This window comes from Diplotaxodon limnothrissa, linkage group LG2, assembly GCF_057381915.1.
Source record: "Diplotaxodon limnothrissa isolate DT_005_m linkage group LG2, D_limnothrissa_male_GT1.1, whole genome shotgun sequence".
Classification (NCBI taxonomy): domain Eukaryota; kingdom Metazoa; phylum Chordata; class Actinopteri; order Cichliformes; family Cichlidae; genus Diplotaxodon; species Diplotaxodon limnothrissa.
Window position 1 is genome coordinate 33,498,482 of NC_140597.1, and position 19,127 is coordinate 33,517,608.

Genomic DNA, 19,127 nt, shown 5'->3' on the forward strand with positions numbered 1-19,127 from the left:
GACACAGTTACTCCTCCTGTTAAAGTGCTGTAGAAATATTTCAATGCCAAAGGAGTTTTAGAGAGTCTGGTAGTAACACTAGTGGTTTGTTTCCCGTAAGTGCCAGAATAGTCTTTTTGTATTTATTCTACTGTTCTAAGACATGTTGCTTATGACGTCACATACAAATGGGCACTCTGTAAAGTATCCGTGGCTAGTCTTGTCTTACTACTAGGAAATGCCTTAACAGGCATGTTTTAGGTTTTACTACTGAGTTGCCAGTTTTAGACACAGTCCTGCAGTACATCTGATGTTTGCGAAGGTGATAATGTTCAGTTTTTGTTTACACAGCCTTAGGATGTAATGGTTTGACATTTTTAACAGAGGCTGTATGTGTGCTGCTCTTTACTTCATAGGTGTGTCTAACATTTAGACTGCCCTCATTAGTGAATGTGGGGGGTGGGGACAATATTACAAACACCTCTTACTGTAACCAGTTCATCCGCACCACAAAGTACGTCCTCCAAAAAGCCCATCGAGTCTTAATGAACAATTTCAACTAAAATGAACATTATACCTCCTTTTTTTTATTTAAAGAAGTCATTTTAATGTACATAGAAAACTTGTATTTTCAAAAAAAAGACGACAGGATTTTTGCAGGGCTGTGTATTAGATCACATTAGCTTTAGCAACATGTACCTCCCTGTTGGATTCAGTAATGGTTGTCCATCATCATTTCATTCATTTCATTTCAGACAATCTTTGGAACTGACAGTTTACCAAACCAAAGTGCACAGGTTGTCATCCAGTGGCTTTAACAGGGTAATTAAAGCACATGATTCCAGCCGTACATAAAATCAGTACCAACCAGTCATGAGGAGAAGCCCTGACATAAGGGAGTAGGCCGATTTCAGTAAAACAATGTTGTAATTTAAGCATGAATTAAATTTTAAACTGTGGTTTTGTATGAAGCATTTGAAAATGAGAATCCCGCAGCATCATCATCATTTAGGGGCACAATCCATTTTATTTGAGCCGTTGGTGCAGACTGGAACATAAGAGAAAATTGAAGCTTTTTTTTTTTTTTTTACCTGTGTAAATGTCAATGATTTTATCAGAAATTAAAGATTTTATGTGTTAAATTACCCAGTGTTTATTTGTCGTGTTTGACTTGCAGAAATGGAATTATGTAACTGAATTTTACATTCTGATGACTGCTTGTTGCAAAGTGGTGTGTGTGTTTTATTGGAGTGTAGTAGCTGCTGTCAGCATGTTAACCACAGTGTTGCAAAGTACAGCTTTTAAAGACTGGTGCACACGTGTCAAAAAAGGGGGTAAGTCGTTTCACCTTTCCTGTCTCTTTACACACACAGTTACACACAAACCTCTATAACCCTTTGTTCTGCTTTTGCTCAATTGTTTCCTCAAACCAGTGTCGATCAATGTTGATAATTGCGTCGGCTCGCAAAGTAAAGCCTGATTCCTCTCTTTATCGTCTGACTGTGTGTTTCTGATTGCGTCTCCAGAAAAAGATGATGATTACATTGTGCTGTGCCATCATTGGGATCGTTGGGTTCTCCTATCTCTACAGCTTCTTCTCATAAAAACCGTTTTACACAGGTAAAAGACAAAAAAAAACACCTGCATCAGCCTTTCAGTGCTATTGTTTATGCGGACTCTCTGAATGCTTAAAGACTGCATTTCTTTTGTCTCTGTGTGGTGTTTGTAGGCACGAAGGATTTCTCCAAAAATTAGGAATATTCCCCTGATGCTCCTTCATACCCCCCCCCCCCCCCCCCCTATTTATATACAATAAAGTATTTAAAAACAAAAAATCACATCCGTCCCATTCACTTTCTCTTTTATTATTAATTGAAATGTAAACAATTTTCTTGCTATATGAAGTGTTTGAAATGTATTGTGTGTCGATGTCTCAGCCTGACTGTTCACAGCCAGGTGACTTGACTCGTGATTTGTAATCATATACTCTACCGCCTCCTGGTGGTGCATCAAGGGAAAACCCCATATTTAGAGAAATTATCTTTTTCAGGATAAAATAAAACTTTGGAAGAACACATTTTAATCATTTTCTTTTCTTTATTTTTTTTTTAATATACATATTTAATTATTTTACTGTCTCGGCTCCAAAATGATCTGTTCCAAAGTGTCCAGTTTAGTGGTATTTTCTGGCCTGTTTGTCATAATTATGATTAAAAATGTGCGTGACTTTGTGTGTGAGATCTGTCTGATGGTGTTTTCCGTAACAGCGGCTGTCAGTCGCTCACTGGCTGTGTTGTCTCTGTAAAGCCTGTTATGTAATAAAATTTCTGTGCGTTACATCAAGTGCTGTGTGCGGCTCGCTTCTTGCATGAGGCTCAGCTGATCGCCTCTTTGCGTGGAGGGATCCCGATGACCCTGACTTGCATAGAATCGGCCGTGTGGAGCTATTTTCCTATGTCAAAGACGTAAATGCAGCAGCTGATATAAGCACGACTTTGCATCCGCGGATGAAGACCCTTCCTGACCTCGTTTCATCCCCATCTCGCTGTTCTTCCTAACCAGCTGCAAGCCCCGCCCAACCACACGATGCGGGGCAAGCAGTAGATGAGGGTGCGCTCGTTTTCCTGTTCTGTGTTTGCCGGATCCATGCTTTTATATTCTTCACGCCACATTCAGACACCAGCCAAATGTCGCAGAACAAACGGAGACTTTTCCAGTCTCAATGGTCAAGTTTTGGTAACTGCGTGTAAATTGTAGCATCAGTTTCCAGTTCTTAAATGACAGAAGTGGTCTCCTGCTACTGTAGCCCATTTGCTTGAAGGTTCAACGGGTTTAGAGATGCTCTTCTGCACACCTTGTAGCGAGTGGTCATTCGAGTTACTCTTGCGCCCCCATCAGTTCAAATCAGTTTGACATCAACAACACACTGCTGCTCATTACAAGAGCAATATCTCTCATTCTTAATGCCCCCCACTGTAGCCAGCTTTGATAATTTTAGGTCCTCCTTTAGTATTATTCCAAAATTATGGAATAATTTTCTAATTATGCCAGATATCACAAGGTGTGTGGTCCATTTCTTATTACTTTCATTGTTCATGCTGTCAGAACACAGTGTAAAGGCACAAAATCTTCAGATGTAGAGATCGGGTAACAAAAAAAAATAGACACTACTTGGTGTCTAATAATATAAAATGCTTTTAATACAAATTTTAATACTAAAATACCAGTAGTATTTGTTTTATATAAAATATTAATTTACCGGTCACACCGGAGCAGACAAACTAAACATACTTGTATGTTAACATATGCTAATCTGCTCTAAGTGACACACCCTGTGCCCAATGAGAGCGCCTACATGCTAATTTCTCGGAGCAGTGGAGTAAATAGGGGTGGGTCCTGAGCGTTTTCCTTTTTTTCCCGTTTCGTGTGTATGTTTTTTGACTAGCTGGAAATGGCGTCTCTTGGCTTCGAACCGTTCTAACTTTATCGCACAATAATAAACATAACAATATACACAGCTATTATCCCATAACATGGGGAGAAACTTTACTGGGAGGTTTTGGACGCTCTAGTTGGGAAGCATTACTGTGACCGCTGCGACTAAAAGGAGTTAAATCGCGGAGGTAATGATAAAGAAGCTTACAACTACCGTGTACAGAGGCTAACGATAGCTAGCTAGCGATAGCGGACGACTCAAGAAAGGGCTTGCCAACTGAGCTAGTCTACGCTAGCCGATAAGGCCACTTAAAAAACGGAAGAAAATTGAGACGGTGGTTCCGGGTATTTGTGTTAAAATTAAGCTACTCTTATAGGCAGTTATCATCATAGAATGACGCGAGATGAACGTTTATGTTGGTAATTATATGTGCTGTGCTAACCGTAGCTTGCTGGCTACAGTAACACTGTTGGCTAACGTTAGCAGGGGTATCTGGCTGAGAGGGGGTGTGTTTCTGTCCGACTGGGTGTAAAAACAAACTAAAATACTCGGACAGTGGTTGGATATTTCATCTGTGTGACCAGAAACTTTTGTTTCGCTTCCAGAGAATAATGGAGGATTCTCATACACGGTACAGCAAGCGCCTGGTAAGTAACTTCACCCAACTGTTAAATCCCCGGATTCGTTGTTTTATGTTAGCAGGGCAACTTCTTCGTTTTCAATGCGGGTTTTTAATGGACAATAAGCGATTTAGTGAATGAGAACTGATATGTTTTCTTTAGAGCGGCCTGCTTTTCTTTTCTCTTTTTTTTTGGCACATTGTGTTCACGGTAATGGTCCCATTTTTGTTTTGTGTGGCACCCTAATGATAACGGCAGTGAACCTGTGTAAAGGCTCTGGGTTCAGGAAAAGGTCAAGTTCAGTGTCTAAACTGACAGCATTTGTGCTGTGACCCTGTTTCACCCTCTTCCCTGTCGATGTAAAGCAATAAACTCCAAGCTTACCGTCTGCGGTTTGTACTTAAAAAATGGCACCAGCTGATTCCTGTTATTACCGGGGCAGAGGTTCAATATTAGGTATATTTATATTATTAAAAAGACTTCTTGTCATTGTTGATTATTATTTTATTGCACGAAAACCTAATAAAAGCACACATAAAGTGGTTGCTTAATACTATTTTTATTAATTATGCTTTCTTCTTTTATTGCTTTATCTGGAAGCTTTAGCTTTGGTTTCGTTGGTAATATTGACTTGCTTTAGTTTAATAGTAATAGGGACTGTGTGTTCTTTGAAAGTAAGGACTATTATATCTTAAATAATACTACATTTGTGGTGTAGAGATGGGGGTGGGGAGATCTGAGAACAGAATTCATGTGCTTCATCCATCTGTTTTGCCAAGCAGTGCACATAGGATGAATGGCAGGAGGGGAGTTAAAGGGGGGCAGTGTGTAGAAGATTAACCCCTGCTATTGTAATACTGTATTGTTTGTTTACCAGATGAACTGATTTTTGTGTCTGACTGATTGATGAATTTGGATGGGCTTACATCTATCCAGCTCTTTGCTTAAAGCTTTGATATTGCTAGTTTCAGTTTCTTTCTTTTCTTAAAAATGTTGTGGTATAGGTCTAAAGTCTTGTTAAATGCCTATAATGAAATTTAACTTGATGCCAAAAGGTAATCCAGTTATTAGTGTTATAATAGTTTAAGTATATTGTAGTAATATACAGCTGTTTTTCAGTGGTTTTCCTCTCAAGCACATTTAATTTATCCAGCTCTCAGTTATTTCTTTGTGTGTGCCTCCAATCAGATCTCGTCAGTATCAGCTGATTATTATAAATAAGATACCTTTACTATATGTGATGAAGTGTGTGGAAACTAGGCTAAAGTCTAAATTCTTTTTGTTTTATATTTTCTAAAACTTTCAAACATTTCTTTCTTCATTTTCTATGAGTATTTAACTCAAGGTGTCAAACTGTGTTTCTTTTAGTTATTGTTGTGTAGTAACCATGAACACAGTTAAATACCCACTTGTACCACATTTGTAAATGATTAAGCTTATTATACAAAACTCCACCAGGTTCACAATACTCTGCTGATTGATCACAGTCGTCACAGGGTTATCGCCAAAGGCTGAAGGCTTTATCAAAACCTCTGCCAGGTCTAGGCCCATGTGGCTATGCTGACAGGGGATTCCCCCTCATAACTGAGAGTTATGCTGGATGTGGGTTTGAGACAAAATTGCACCTTGTTTATTTGCTCTTTATGCACTGGAAACTGTTTGGTAAACTGCAATTTTGGGACCTTGTTTTGAGAGATATCTGTTGACAGTGAAGTTAAGATCATGAAGCTGGAAAATACTGGAAAGTCCGGTTGTTCTTCTTGGTGGATGGCTGTTGTGCGTAGCTGTAATTCTTGATTTGTGTCGCATAATTTATGAAGCCGTACAAATTTTTACCTTAATATAATTTATATTTTTCTGAGACTCAAGCCCCCAGAGTACATCTTACTCTAATAGTTATAGCGTATGCATGTATGTCTGTTCACTAGCTTCTCTTCTATGCGTTAACCAATCTGGATGAAGGTTACTATATAAACTGCCTAGAGTACCGGGATAATCAACATCTGTATAGTGTTTGGAAATTACTTTTAAAACATTCAAATTCTTAGAAATTCTATATATTATCTGTAGTCGCTGATCTCAAAACAAATGGGGACATTAGATCTACGTTACATGTTGTATTTTAAAAATATTTCTTGCAGTGTCTGTAATTGATTATTTTGTCTTATACATTGAATATGTAGCTTTCAAATATGAACTGTAAACATGTTTTTAGTGTATATTCATTTGTTTGGTGTTTGTGAGCAGGGTTTTTTTTTTTTTTGCCATATGAAGATAAAAGGAATAAAATGATAAATTAACAAACATGTCTATTTTTTTTTTTATTCTGTGAAGTTAAAACTTTATTAAGTTTTATTAAGTTTAAGTTTTTGTGAAACTAAACCCCGAGCCATTTCTAAGGGTTTGGATGGCACAGACTTTAACTGAAAACCTTTATTTGTCTTCAGCGTACGCGAACACAGCGCCGCTATCAGGACGATGGAATCTCCGATGATGAAATTGAAGGAAAACGAATGTTTGACCTGGATGAAAAGCTGGAGTGTGAGAGATTCGGCAGTGACTTGATCAAACACATGGAGGGTAAAGGTGAGACTAGTGTACTGAAATTTATTTTTTATTTTTTTAAAACAGAACCTTTTGTGATTATATCTAGAGCTCTGTGAGATGAGTTGATGTGTTATTTTTTTGTAAGAGTCTATCTACAAATTTCTTGTCCCTTGGGGGTTTTTGTTTTGTTTTTGATATGTGTATCTTTTTTCTAGAATTCACATTTGAATACATCCAGAGGGAAGGACTCAGGGATCCCATTATCTTCAAGACTACTGATGGCCTTGGCATGCAGTAAGGGACTGGTTTCATTAGAAAACTCTTTTCACTGTGTGTCTTTCACCAAAGAAAAGTAATAGTAAAATTATTACCTCTCTTACAGAATGCCAGATCCGGATTTTAGCGTGAGTGATGTCAAGTTGTTTGTTGGTAAGTTCCTATTTTATCCCCATTCAGAGGAAGCAATTAACCAGTAGCCACAAACCCAGCCTCAGGGGTAACGCGCTAGTGTACTCCTAGTGCCAATCCTAGTGCCAATCCTAAGCTTGGATAATTGGGAGGGTTGCATCAAAAATTGCATTCACTAAATTTTTTTTTTTACCAGAAAATGTGGCAGCCCACCTAAGCAGCAACATTTTATCGGCAAGAAAAATATAAAGCCATGTCACTAAAACCACAGCACTACAGCAGAAAGCCTAAATATTTTCTTTTTTGTTTTTATGACACTGCCAGATGGAATCTTAAAATATAATTACACTTTATAATAATATTTTTATACTTGTAAAATGTTTTTGCACTACATTGTTCAACTTAAAAATATTGTTTTTACTAATCTTATTGTTATTGTTATAATCTTTATTATTATTATTTTTTTTAAACGCCTCTTGATTTGATTTTTTTTTTTTTTTTTTAATTTTTGCACCCATGATCTAGAAAATAGTTCTTGTATTGTAACAGCCCCACAGAGCACTGAAGAGTTGATTTTTAACTTGTGTACTGTTCTGCTCATTGTGGCTCCAAAACGTAGTAATGTTTTTTTTGTTTATTTGTTTTTTTTGTTGGTTTGTTTTGTTTCCAAAAATTTGTGCATATTGGGGGAAAAAATGGAGTAAAGGTTTACAAAATATCCATTATAAATTGGTGAGTAGGGCTGGGCGATCAATGGCGATATACGATATATATCTCGTTTTTTTATTTTTTTTATTTTTTATTTTTAAGCCATAAAGTAAGAACAAAAAAAGAGTTCTTAGTCCAAGCTGTCCCAGATGTCACACAGGCACTTTTATTAACATTCAGCATAGATGTACGTAAAATAAATTATCAGCATTTATTAAATAATAATGCTCCATAAATAAAATAACAGTGTTGTTTTTGTGCATAACAAAAAGCTCACAATTGTGCAGTCAAAATGCAAACTAAAAAGATGCTGAGCATAATAACAAAGACAGATTTTGCAGCTGCTCTGTTCCGAAGTTCTACTGCGTGACTGACAGCCTTGAGTTTGAAATCCGCTCTGTAACCAGGCCATTTGTGGTCCTTATACACACACAATACGGTAATATCATGTTGAAGGACAGTACGTAGTACTCCACGAGGTTCCTGACTACGGTAGCCGTAATGCTCTGACAATCCATCAAGCGGTGTGGCTTCGTAGCTTACCAAAGTTGTACTAAAACATTTTTTGACAGATTGCTGAGCGCCATGTAGCACATAAAATCGGTTATCGGTCAGTAAGCACAACCAGAATTCATACATAAGGCGCACTGTCGATTTTTGAGAAAATTAAAGGATTTTAGGCCAAACGCGTTAGCGCGGTTAGCTCGTTAACACGTTGACACCGTCCAGCCCCATGCACGTGCCGATCCGTGGTAACTCGCTAACGGAGATTTGTCGCATTAATGCAGCGTTAATGTCATTTTAACAAGATTAACGCTGGCAGCACTAAAATAGTAATCTCCAAATGTTTTCTTTTTACTGACCAGCTCCTCTGTGTCCTTCTTGTAGCCTGCAGTTGAAATGATGGGGGAGGGGGAGTTGTGTTCAGTGAAGGAGAGAGGTGAGGCAGAGTAATTTTGCGTACAGACAAAAGTGGACGAAAGAGAGGCAAACTTGCGGCTGCACAAGTATAATTATAACGTAACATAGACTATATCGATATAAACGATATCTTCACATCTCATATCTCGTATAAAAATATATATCGATGTATTTAAAAACTTGATATATCGCCCAGCCCTGCTGGTGAGTGTTATGCAAAGTAAGCAATGATCTCAGTTGACATTAATGTGCTTACAGGTAGTCGACGTATTGTAGACGTTATGGATGTGAACACCCAGAAAGGAATTGAGATGTCGATGGCTCAGTGGCGACGGTACTATGAGACGCCACCATCAGAAAGAGAAAAACTCTACAATGTCATCAGTCTAGAGTTCAGTCACACCAGACTGGAAAACCTGGTGAAACGGCCTGCTTCGGTGAGAGTTTGCACAGTTTTACACATGACGTTTACAGAAACTGTACTTGTTGAAGCAACTGTTTGGGGGAAAAAAAAATGGATCCGTAACTTCACCTTTAGTTATTGACCAACTGTGATGTGTTAAGCAGAAAGTGGTGCTGATCATCAGAATAGTCTCGGGTTTGGTGCTGAAATTTTAATTGTGTACTTCTGTATTACACAGGTGGACCTTATTGACTGGGTGGACAACATGTGGCCCCGTCATATCAAGGAGAGGCAGAGGGACTCCACCAATGCCATCATAGACATGCACTATCCCAAAGTACAGAAGTGAGTAAACTAACAACATTTAACATTTGCTGTGCTGTAGAGAAACCACCATCATGACCCTCTCCTATATCAATGCAAATGTAAGCTAGCTAATCTGTATGGCAGCTTCTGTTCACATTTTAATCTTGTTTGATGGTTTTCAATCCTGCCTTCATATCTCTCAGGTACTGTCTCATGAGTGTGCAGGGCTGCTTCACAGATTTCCACATTGACTTTGGAGGCACTTCCGTCTGGTACCACATTCTGAGAGGAGGAAAGGTCAGTTTGAATGTCACACCGCACAAGAACTATAGATTTAACGAGGTGTCCATCAGAATAGTTGTTAACTTTGGTGGTTTTAACAGGCACATTTCTATGTGTATGTAGGCTGTTGTTGCACAGTTGCAACGCTAACTATGAGGCCCACATGCAGCAAAGGAGCTATGTGTGCATCTCTGCACTCACAGAGGGTTTCCAGAAGGAGAATTTGTTTCCCACTTTACAGCCTTTACCATTGAGAGAAATTTGGTGGCATTAAAGGAGAATAAGCAAGAAGGAGAAGAAAGGTGTATTTTACTGAAGATGCAAACACTGAGGTTACTGCAAATGATAAGTTGGAGCTTTTTCTGAAATGGATACAAGCGTGTAGGAATTCTGAACATAATAGTAAAGGTACATTAGCTAACTTAACAATTGTGGCTTTTGTATTTAAAAAATCCAGGTAGGCTGCTGTGTTTACAGAAACTCTAACAGCAGTGCCTATAACAGCTGGGTAAAAACTTAATCTGGGACAGTCCTTTTCTTCAGTCTTGCTTTCAGAATAAATCAAAGTATGATCTAATGTTATCACACTTCTTGTTATTATGCAGTAAATACTGACGGGGACATTTTTATGAGTGCATGCCAGTTCCTTTAATAAATTCAATTCTTGTTAGCAGACTAGAGGGAAGATCAAATTGTTTAGTTGGCATGCATTGCAGATTCTAACTAAGATTTACTTTCCCCCTACAGGTGTTCTGGCTGATTCCACCCTCACCACAGAACCTGGAGATGTATGAGAACTGGGTTTTATCAGGAAAACAGGGAGACATCTTCTTGGGGGATAAGTGCCATGACTGTCAAAGGATAGAGCTCCATCAAGGGAACACCTTCGTCATCCCATCAGGTCTGTTCTGTAATAGAATAATAGCGTTAGTACATACAGTTACAGACGAGGGTAGAGACAATGTATGTAAGCCTCTCACACATGTAAACAAGCATCCTGTGTTTAATATGGTGTAGGGTGGATCCATGCTGTGTACACACCAGAGGACACATTGGTGTTTGGGGGGAATTTCCTCCACAGCTTTAACATCCCGATGCAGCTCAACATCTACACCATTGAGGATCGCACACGGGTGAGCAGCAGTTAAACAGCTCACTGTTTAAATGTCTTTATAAATCATTTGAGATTTTAGAGTAATGTAATACATGATTCAGGGCCGTGTGGAAATTACAAGGGGCGAAAAAGACAAGTCTAAAAAAACCATTTAGTACCTTTTCGGGTATTCCCACTGTAGAAATCTGATGCCAGTACTGTCATTTTCTTGAAATTGAAACATGTATGCATCTTTTGGTTCTTGGATATGAATCCAGGGGTTGTAAAGCACTATCCACACAATTGTAGCCCACTGACAGGGTTACTGCAGGTCATTAAAAAGTCTGAAAGGAAAAACTAGACCTCAAATTGTGTGAGAGATTGTTGTATATTATAAATTTGGAGATGCTGTGACTTTAACTGGTAGATGAAATCAAAATGTGCTATGGAAAATATGAAGTTTATTTTGAGACTATGTCAAGTTTCTTTTCCTTTCTTAAATTTAGCTATAACACAGGTTAGGTATCCGGCTGGGTTAGCCCACACACACAGGTGTTCAGCTTGTATCTGGACTGCTGTGTCTGCAGTGACACCATATTTTTTTTAAATATATATTTCTAAGAAGAAGTGAAAACCACAGCTACCGTGTGACAAATGCTTCTTTTTTGTGGTGCTTGACAGTAGCTGTTAAACAAAACAAAAAACATAAATAATATAGTTGCATAGGTGCAGCTGAGAATTTTAAAAAAGACATTTAATTATTAACAATTTGGAACCATTGTAGATGCATTACAAGCATGTAACTTCCTACATGTTCCTATAGGAACACATGTAATATCAATGTCCCCATCCTGTATGTGGTATGGCTCATATTTCCGTCATTTATTTACATTGATTGCTATACATATGGTTTCTGTTATTTGTAAATGTTGATCTACCTATAATATAAGCATAAATAGTTTAATTAGTACTAAATTAGGGTTAAATATGATTTTGAGCAGTGTTTAAAATGAACCTTTACATGGTTTCTTAGAGAGAAAAGGACATTTTCAACATTTTGCTACAGGTCAAACACTTTAACCTTCACTTTATAATCAATAATAGGAGCTTTTAATTGTGATAGAAATAGAAACGAAGAAGGAAATAATTGAAAAAGCAAGGCAACACTTTAGCTCAAACGAATGAATTGACATACCCATTGTTCATGTGACTACTTGGTTGCTTTTATGTCCATTGTGGTTCTTTGGACGTTTTATTTACCTGCGTAAAAATGGTGTATATTACAAACTGGCCTCAGTCACGCAGGTTCTGGATACAAATATGCAGAAAAAAACCCAGCAGTTTTTTATTTGCCGTAAATATTTGAATCAACCGCCATATTGTGATGTTATTAGTCTTGGTACCCGAGGTAGTTTATGGGCCAAGTTTCATAAAGATTGAACCAATCCACTAGGGGGAGTTCAGGAACAGAAATGCAGACATAAATATATCATTATTATATAAGATTTAGCAGTTCTTCCTGGTCTGTTTTTATCAACATCCCCTAGGTGCCAGCAAAGTTCAGGTACCCGTTTTACTATGAGATGTGCTGGTACGTCCTGGAGAGATACCTTTACTGTCTGACAGACATCTCGCACCTCACCCCTGAGTTCAAGAAGTACTCCCTCGGTATAGGTAAGGATAAATGTACTCAGATAAAGACCGCTGCCCCCACCCCCCCTTTTTTTTTTCTTTCCTACAGAACACAAACATTTGTTTATCACTTACTTTAACTTTAAACACTACATGCTTCCTTTTTTAAGGCTTAACACCAGCTGACCTCGAAAACAATGCCTACACTGGTAATGGTGCTTCCAATGAAGATGACACTAATGATGAAGATGAGCATATCAAGATCAAGGAGGAAGATGCCGAAGAAGAAAAACCAATCCAAGTTAGCAAACCCCGGCCCGTGCTGACCCCCTTTGAGCTGGAAGGACTGTGGAACCTTTTAGGAAAACTGGAGGAGCTGCCGAGCCACAAAAAGTGCGTCCCTGAAGGAATTGCGAATGCTGCAGGCCTGCTTGAGGACATGAGGGTGAGTGTCACCAAAGTTCCTTGCATTGATCAACTTAGAATGTAGTCACATGCTCTATTTAATATATTTAGACCAAATACTCATCTGTCATTTCCATATTTTTTTGTCTAGGCTGTTCTGACAGATTGTGCCGATGACAGCCCTAAGCTAGCCTACACTGGAGAGCCCATAGTCAGATGGCCTGAAAGGGTGAGTAGTGAACTATTTTTCTAAGCTTTATTTTTAATCATCTGCCTGATGTTTGTGGGACTCAATCATAACATGCATTTTGCCTGCTGGTCTTGTATATGTAGCCATCATGGTACCAGCCTCCCACTCCTCCTACACCTGTTCTTTACCGTCCTCGCTTGGGACCCACCCTCCACAAGCCTCTGGGTCAGAAGACCAAACGGTCTTCCATCTCCGCCTTGAGACGGAGACGGGTGAGGTGCAAGCGCTGTGCTGCCTGCTGCAGGAAGGAGTGTGGCAACTGCCAGTACTGCCATGACATGAGGAAGTTCGGTGGACCTGGGCGCATGAAGAAGAGCTGCGTCATGCGACAGTGTCTAGCAGTAAGATTTCATACCCATCATTGTATTTATATACACTGAAATAATTATGCTGTCCATCTGTAAATGCATGCAGAAGAAACACTGAAAACTGTTAAAACATACTTTTACTGAAGCGTCTTACTCTAAAGTGTGTTGACAAACTGAACTGGAAAATCATTCTAAAGTTTTGATTATACTCAGTTGCTGAAGACCTGACAGCTAAGTTAAAAAAAAAAAAAAAAAAAAAAAAGCAGGCAGGTGTGTGCCAAAGGTTACATCACTCAGACCCTTGCCGACTCATAGACACCGAAAGTATAATCAAGGCTTAACAAGTGTCCTGTCAGCATTATATGTAAAATTTCGGGCTTTATTTTGTCCACCATCTAGCCTGCGTTACCGAACACAGCACGATGTGCCATATGTGGAGAGGGGGAGTCAGATGAAGCAAATCCAATCACTCACACCCTCATGGAGTGCTCTGTGTGTTCAGAAATCGCCCATCGACAATGCATTAAGGTGCGTCTGCTTCTGATCTAGCGTATAAATTAAGGACATTACACAGTTATTGCATTGATGCTTTTTGCATTTGTGATCAGGTTTTGTAGTTTCCAATTCAAACATTTACCTGTTGTGTTTTAGGAACCTGGTGAGGGGAAGATCAATAAGGACTTACCGAGTTGTTGGGAGTGTCCCAAATGTTACCAAGGAAAAGATTCAGCATCAGAGGTGCTTAAATATATTTCTTACATTTACTTTGATTCCTTCTTGCTTTAGCTGGTTCATTCTTTCAGACGTGTTTTTTTTTCTTTTCCCTTTATTGTTTATCAGCCACTTCCTGTTGCCTTATAGTTGATGTTGATACACTAATTAATAATGACACTCCCATATCAGTCTTCCAGCGATGAGGAAAGTGAAGAGTCAGAAGGCTCAACCTCCTTGCCACAGTCCAAACTTTCATACAGGGAAGGAATTGGTGTTGGTGAAGAGGCGGGTCCAGCAAAACGTAGCAGACCCCAAGGCCGGCCAACAGCACCACCGCCTTCTCAGAAACTGCTACTACAGCATCAACAGAGCCGCAAACGAGCAACTGAGCTTCAGCTCAGATATAAAAAGAGAGTAAGTTGGGGATACTTAAGTTTGTTTCACATTGATTTGTATTTTTTTTTAGTTGCTACTGATTTTCCAACTGAAACACCTGTTTGGGGAAACTGTCTCTGACTTTAAATAATAAGCTAACACTTTATCTATTCATAGATTAGTTTTTTCTGTAGCTGACTCTTCCCTACATCTTTTCTTTTTATTGCAGCTGAAACTGGATCGGGTCAAAATGTTAACAGTAAGTGGTGCACTTATTTCTGCAGTTATTCTGTATTGCATTTGAAACTGTTGCATTTGTGAAGTTTTTTTTATCAACTTTTCAATGTTTTATATCTGCAGCAGATGACACAATTATGCAAAACCATTTTTTGTAGAACTAGATTTGATGTCTGAAACATGTCATGTCTTATTGATATTTGCCTTTTCCCTCTAAACAGAAATCGTCATCTCTAGCTCATTCCCCGAGGCTGCTGGGCTCCAGGGTGCTGCCTCGTCTGCGCTCTCCAGCGAGCAGACTACCTCAGGGCAGAGGTCAAGGTTCCACCTGGGCGAATGGGTCTTCTTACCACAGCAATCCAGTAGAGACCGAGTCCTTTGAGCAGCAGCAGCAGTCTTCCCATGGTTTAGTGCTTGCACCCAAAGGAGAGCCCCGCAGGGGGAGAGGGCGAGGTGTGAGGCTGCGGGGAGGAGGGGCAGGAAAAGGCATTAGAGGTGGTCAGAGTCACGCAGAGTTGGAAGAGGACAGTGAGGACAGCAGCAGCAGCAGCACCAACAGCAGCAGCAGTGACGACGACGAAGAAGAAGAGAGTGGGCAGAACAGCGGGAGGGGAGGTGATAAAGAGAACCAGCCACAGTTGAGACGGGAAGGACAGGCAGCCAAAGAAAGAGAAGAGGACGGGTTTGAGATGGCCAACCAAAATGGAGCAGATGAGGATGAAGAGGAGGAGATGGAGCAGGAAAGTCGAACAGGGGACAGAGATGCAACATATCTTAATAAAGTCACACTCCAAAGGCCAACCAGAGCCAAACAGGACCCGTCAGCTATTGTCCCCAAATTAGAGGCTGTCGCCCCTCACACTGCTACTTCCACAGTACACAGCCAGCCCAGAGCCCTCCTCAGACCCCCAATTAGAAATCGCAGCCCCTGTCCTGATCAGCACTCAAATAGGCACACACCACCGCAGACTCGCAGTGGACACACTGGCACTCGCACTTCCCACTCAGAGAGACTTGAGGCCTCAAAAAGAATGAGACTGACCAGGCCAGCCAAACTGAACAATGGAGCTTCCTCGTCTTCATCTTCTGAGCTTCCCCATCTCCGCGTCCCTCTGTCTGCCCTGCAGGAAGGAGGGGGCGAAGCAGAAAGGGGGAGTGTCGGGAATAACCCAAGTTGTGAGAGAGAGGTGTGGGTGTCTGTCTTCCGCTACTTAAATCGTGCAGATCTCTGCGTCTGCATGGCAGTCTGCAAGAACTGGTACAAATGGTAAGACCTCTTCCCTGACACTTTACTAACAAATCTCCTTAAAGTGTTTTTTGTTTCACTACACTCATAAAAAGCAAAGTAAAACATACGCGTTCAGGCCCATTCTACCTAATTTAAATTACAAATCACTGACGTTACTTGTGCTGGCTACAAATGATGGCTTGTTCTCTGGTTAATGTGGCCTCTATAGCTGGTCTCTGCATTAAGTTAAAGAAAAGCTTCACACTTTTTAAGAGAGCTTTACAAACCCTACTGGACTTTTGTTTTTTGTAGTTCAGCAAAGTGATGACTGTTACCTGGCTGATCACCTCAGGATCTCAGCATTTTTATCTGATATTTATGATAACTCTGAATCTGGACCTTTTTTAAAGTTGTTAAATTATGCCAGACTACAGGTGTGAATCACACGATCGAGGTATGTTTAACTGGGCCGTCTTGTGGGTCATTTCAATTTCATGTTGTAGAGGCAGGATAATTTTGCTTCTACTTTTTAAATGTTAAAAAGATTTTAGTAAGATTCAGTTGGATTTCAGTCTTTTAAAATCAATTCAGACCACTTTGATTTGTATTTGTTAAAAGGCCCAGTGAGCCCTTTTGAAAGCCTAAAAGATGGTTTATTTAGACTGTATCGCTGACCCATATATCTACAAATGCACAGATATGTTCTTTATGCATATGTTTTCATCTGTAGGTGTTTAGACAAGCGGCTTTGGGCGCGGATTGACCTAAGCATCAAGCGCACGGTTAGTCCTCAGGCCTTGACAGGCATCATAAAGAGACAGCCGGTCACACTCAACCTCTCCTGGACCAACATCTCTAAAAAACAGCTCAGCTGGCTCATTGACCGCCTGCCTGGTACACACTCAAGTTTTCTTCCAGGATTATTGAATTCTGAAAGGGACAATATAGATGTATTAACAATATTAACACATAAAAGGGGGACTCAATTTTTAGATTGTATGACATTAAACACTATTTAAATCTTACCCATTTTACAGGGCTGAAGGATCTGATGCTGGCAGGTTGTTCCTGGTCCTCTGTTTCAGCTCTGTGCTCCTCTGGTTGCCCTCTACTCCGTTCACTTGATCTGCGATATGCAGATGCCGTCAAAGATGCTCAGATCAGGGATCTAGTCACTCCTCCAGGTAAGGAAAGGGGAGCCTCAGAGGGTACAAAGGGATCATACGATGTGCATTATCAAGTAATAGATTTAGTATAGTTTTCTTTCTTTTTCGTGTCTTTTCCTTTTCCTTTCTCCCTTTCCTTTACCAAATTTACAGAATGTCTCTGCTTGTTTTCTTTCATCTCTGGTCCAGGCTGTGACAATCGTAGTCAGTTGCGGTCCATGCAGTGTTTGCGGCTAGCAGGTTTGGACATTAGCGACTCCACTCTGCGTCTGGTGATCCGCCACATGCCCCATTTAACAAAACTGGATCTGTCCCACTGCAACAGTCTCACCGACCACTCCATCAATCTGCTGACTGCAGTGGGCTCGTCCACGCGAAACACACTCACAGAACTCAATCTGGGAGGTAGGAAACTGTTGGGAAGTATATGGACTGGACAGCATTTCTGGGAAGTTTCATTCAACTGGAGATAAATGTTTTCACGTTTCTTTTCCAGGCTGCAGTAAACTGACAGATACGTGTCTGAAGTATCTCCGCCGCCTCTCTTGCATCATGCTGCTTGACCTACGAGGCTGTAAAGGTGTCTCCCGCAAGGCCTGTGAGGCGTTCATCTCTGAGCTGTCGGTCAACACACTCTACTGCCTATCGGACGAAAAACTGATCCAGCGGATATCCTAAGCGGCTCGCCTTCTGTCATTGCAGACGTGATTTGAGATGCAAAAGCGGAGGGAGTGGATCCTGATGTGAATCTGTGCAACAGAGAGAGGCAGGGAAGCTCATGCACCTGTGCCACGCAAAGGAAGGGTGGGGTCTAAACTGGGAGGGCTCGCTGACTGGTGCTGTTGGGAGGGGTCAAATGGCATGTCACAGCTGGAACGATGCTTCTTTTCATTACATTTTATTTTGCCATGTACTTAAAAAGGAAAAAAGGACTCAGGAGCTTTTTTGCTGTTCTTTTGGGACTTCGTGGTGAGTGGAGAAAACATCTTTTTTTTTTTTTTTTTTTTTTTTTTTAAATTTTCCTAAGTGGGAGAATGCAGGCAATTAAAAGCTGTATTAGACTATACATCCTGTGGATATCAAAGTCATCAACTCTTCTTTGGACAGAGCCAGTCATGACTGTCATCACAAGCTTTCTGCCTTGAGAAAGATAAGCAGAGACTTTGAGTTTCATCCGCAGAACAAACATGCATTGTTTTGTTGAACTTAACTGATTTCAGCTACTTTTGGGTGCTTCAAGCATATTAATATCTTTTTCTGTTCAATTGTTTGATGACTTGCGCTTCATGCACAACAGCTATGCTTTGATACTTAAAAAACAAACAAACAAAAAAAAAAGGAAAGTAAAGGTGAAAGGACTTCGATGTCAGACTTGGGAAACGTGAGCTACGGGAATGACCTATGTTTACCAGATGTTTATTCAGCTTTGTAAGTCACTGGTTGCGACACAAGTCCAGTTGTATGGTGTATATGGATGCTAAGTGTGTAAGAAAGTTAAAAGTGTGAGTAGGCAATCAACATGGCAACAAGACCTCACCCCAACAAAAGGGCAGGTTGCATTAAGTGTAGGGGACGAGCCAAGGATAAGGTGTCAGATAAATGGTGCATTTTCAAACAACGTTAGACTTCAGGTGCTATAATTTCCAAACTCCTTTTGCTTTGTTTTTGTACAGAGACAACATTTAGAGCAAAACTATTCTAGATTAAACCGCTCCCCACCTGTCTTTGATACACTTGTTTTGCTTTCATTTACAAATAAAAAGAGAGGAAAAAATGTGACCATCTACTTTTCACATGACTTTGTCAGATTCAGTGTAGAGATGTTTTGTTTAGGGAGGTGGGGGTTCTGCTCATTTCTTTGTTCCCTTATAGTGTTATGGCTCTATATCAAAGGTCTCCTCCCAGACTGCTCCTCCTGGCCATATCCCTTAAAAATGAATATAAGAATATAAATGTATACTTTTGTGTAAATGTGTTTTTCCTCTTTTAGATTATCAAAACGGGGAACCTGTAGCATTGTAATTATTTTCAGAAGCCTTTTTCACTTTATGTTATTTGTGTTATTTTTCAAGAAAAAAATAAATAAAAGAATGATAAACAATGGCTGGG

General features: G+C 39.9%; 1 protein-coding gene across 2 annotated transcripts; it reads left to right on the plus strand.

Moving 5' to 3' along the window:
• The first annotated feature begins 3,429 nt into the window (after positions 1–3,429).
• On the plus strand, positions 3,430–17,991 carry kdm2ab (lysine (K)-specific demethylase 2Ab). 2 transcript variants are annotated; one of them, XM_085362759.1, is made up of 23 exons: positions 3,430–3,602; positions 4,021–4,062; positions 6,483–6,621; positions 6,798–6,876; positions 6,965–7,011; positions 8,878–9,056; positions 9,261–9,367; positions 9,532–9,625; positions 10,358–10,511; positions 10,628–10,743; positions 12,251–12,377; positions 12,506–12,780; positions 12,892–12,969; positions 13,074–13,331; positions 13,698–13,826; positions 13,950–14,036; positions 14,202–14,426; positions 14,617–14,646; positions 14,846–15,891; positions 16,583–16,746; positions 16,890–17,036; positions 17,208–17,423; positions 17,515–17,991. In XM_085362759.1, the coding sequence occupies exons 2-23, from the start codon at positions 4,027–4,029 to the stop codon at positions 17,694–17,696; spliced, it is 3,915 nt and encodes a 1,304-aa protein (XP_085218885.1). In that variant the 5' UTR covers positions 3,430–3,602; positions 4,021–4,026; the 3' UTR covers positions 17,697–17,991. The 2 variants fall into 2 exon arrangements, with proteins under 2 accessions (XP_085218885.1, XP_085218895.1); XM_085362769.1 differs by lacking the exon at positions 3,430–3,602 and having other exon boundaries at positions 3,926–4,062.
• Positions 17,992–19,127: the final 1,136 nt, after the last annotated feature.

Excerpts from the sequence above, each read along its gene's own strand:
- kdm2ab (XM_085362759.1), top strand. The coding sequence starts at position 4,027 with ATGGAGGATTCTCATACACGGTACAGCAAGCGCCTG. Across the intron at positions 7,012-8,877 it reads TGATGTCAAGTTGTTTGTTG|GTAGTCGACGTATTGTAGAC; the intron begins GTAAGTTCCTAT and ends ATGTGCTTACAG. Across the intron at positions 10,512-10,627 it reads CACCTTCGTCATCCCATCAG|GGTGGATCCATGCTGTGTAC; the intron begins GTCTGTTCTGTA and ends AATATGGTGTAG.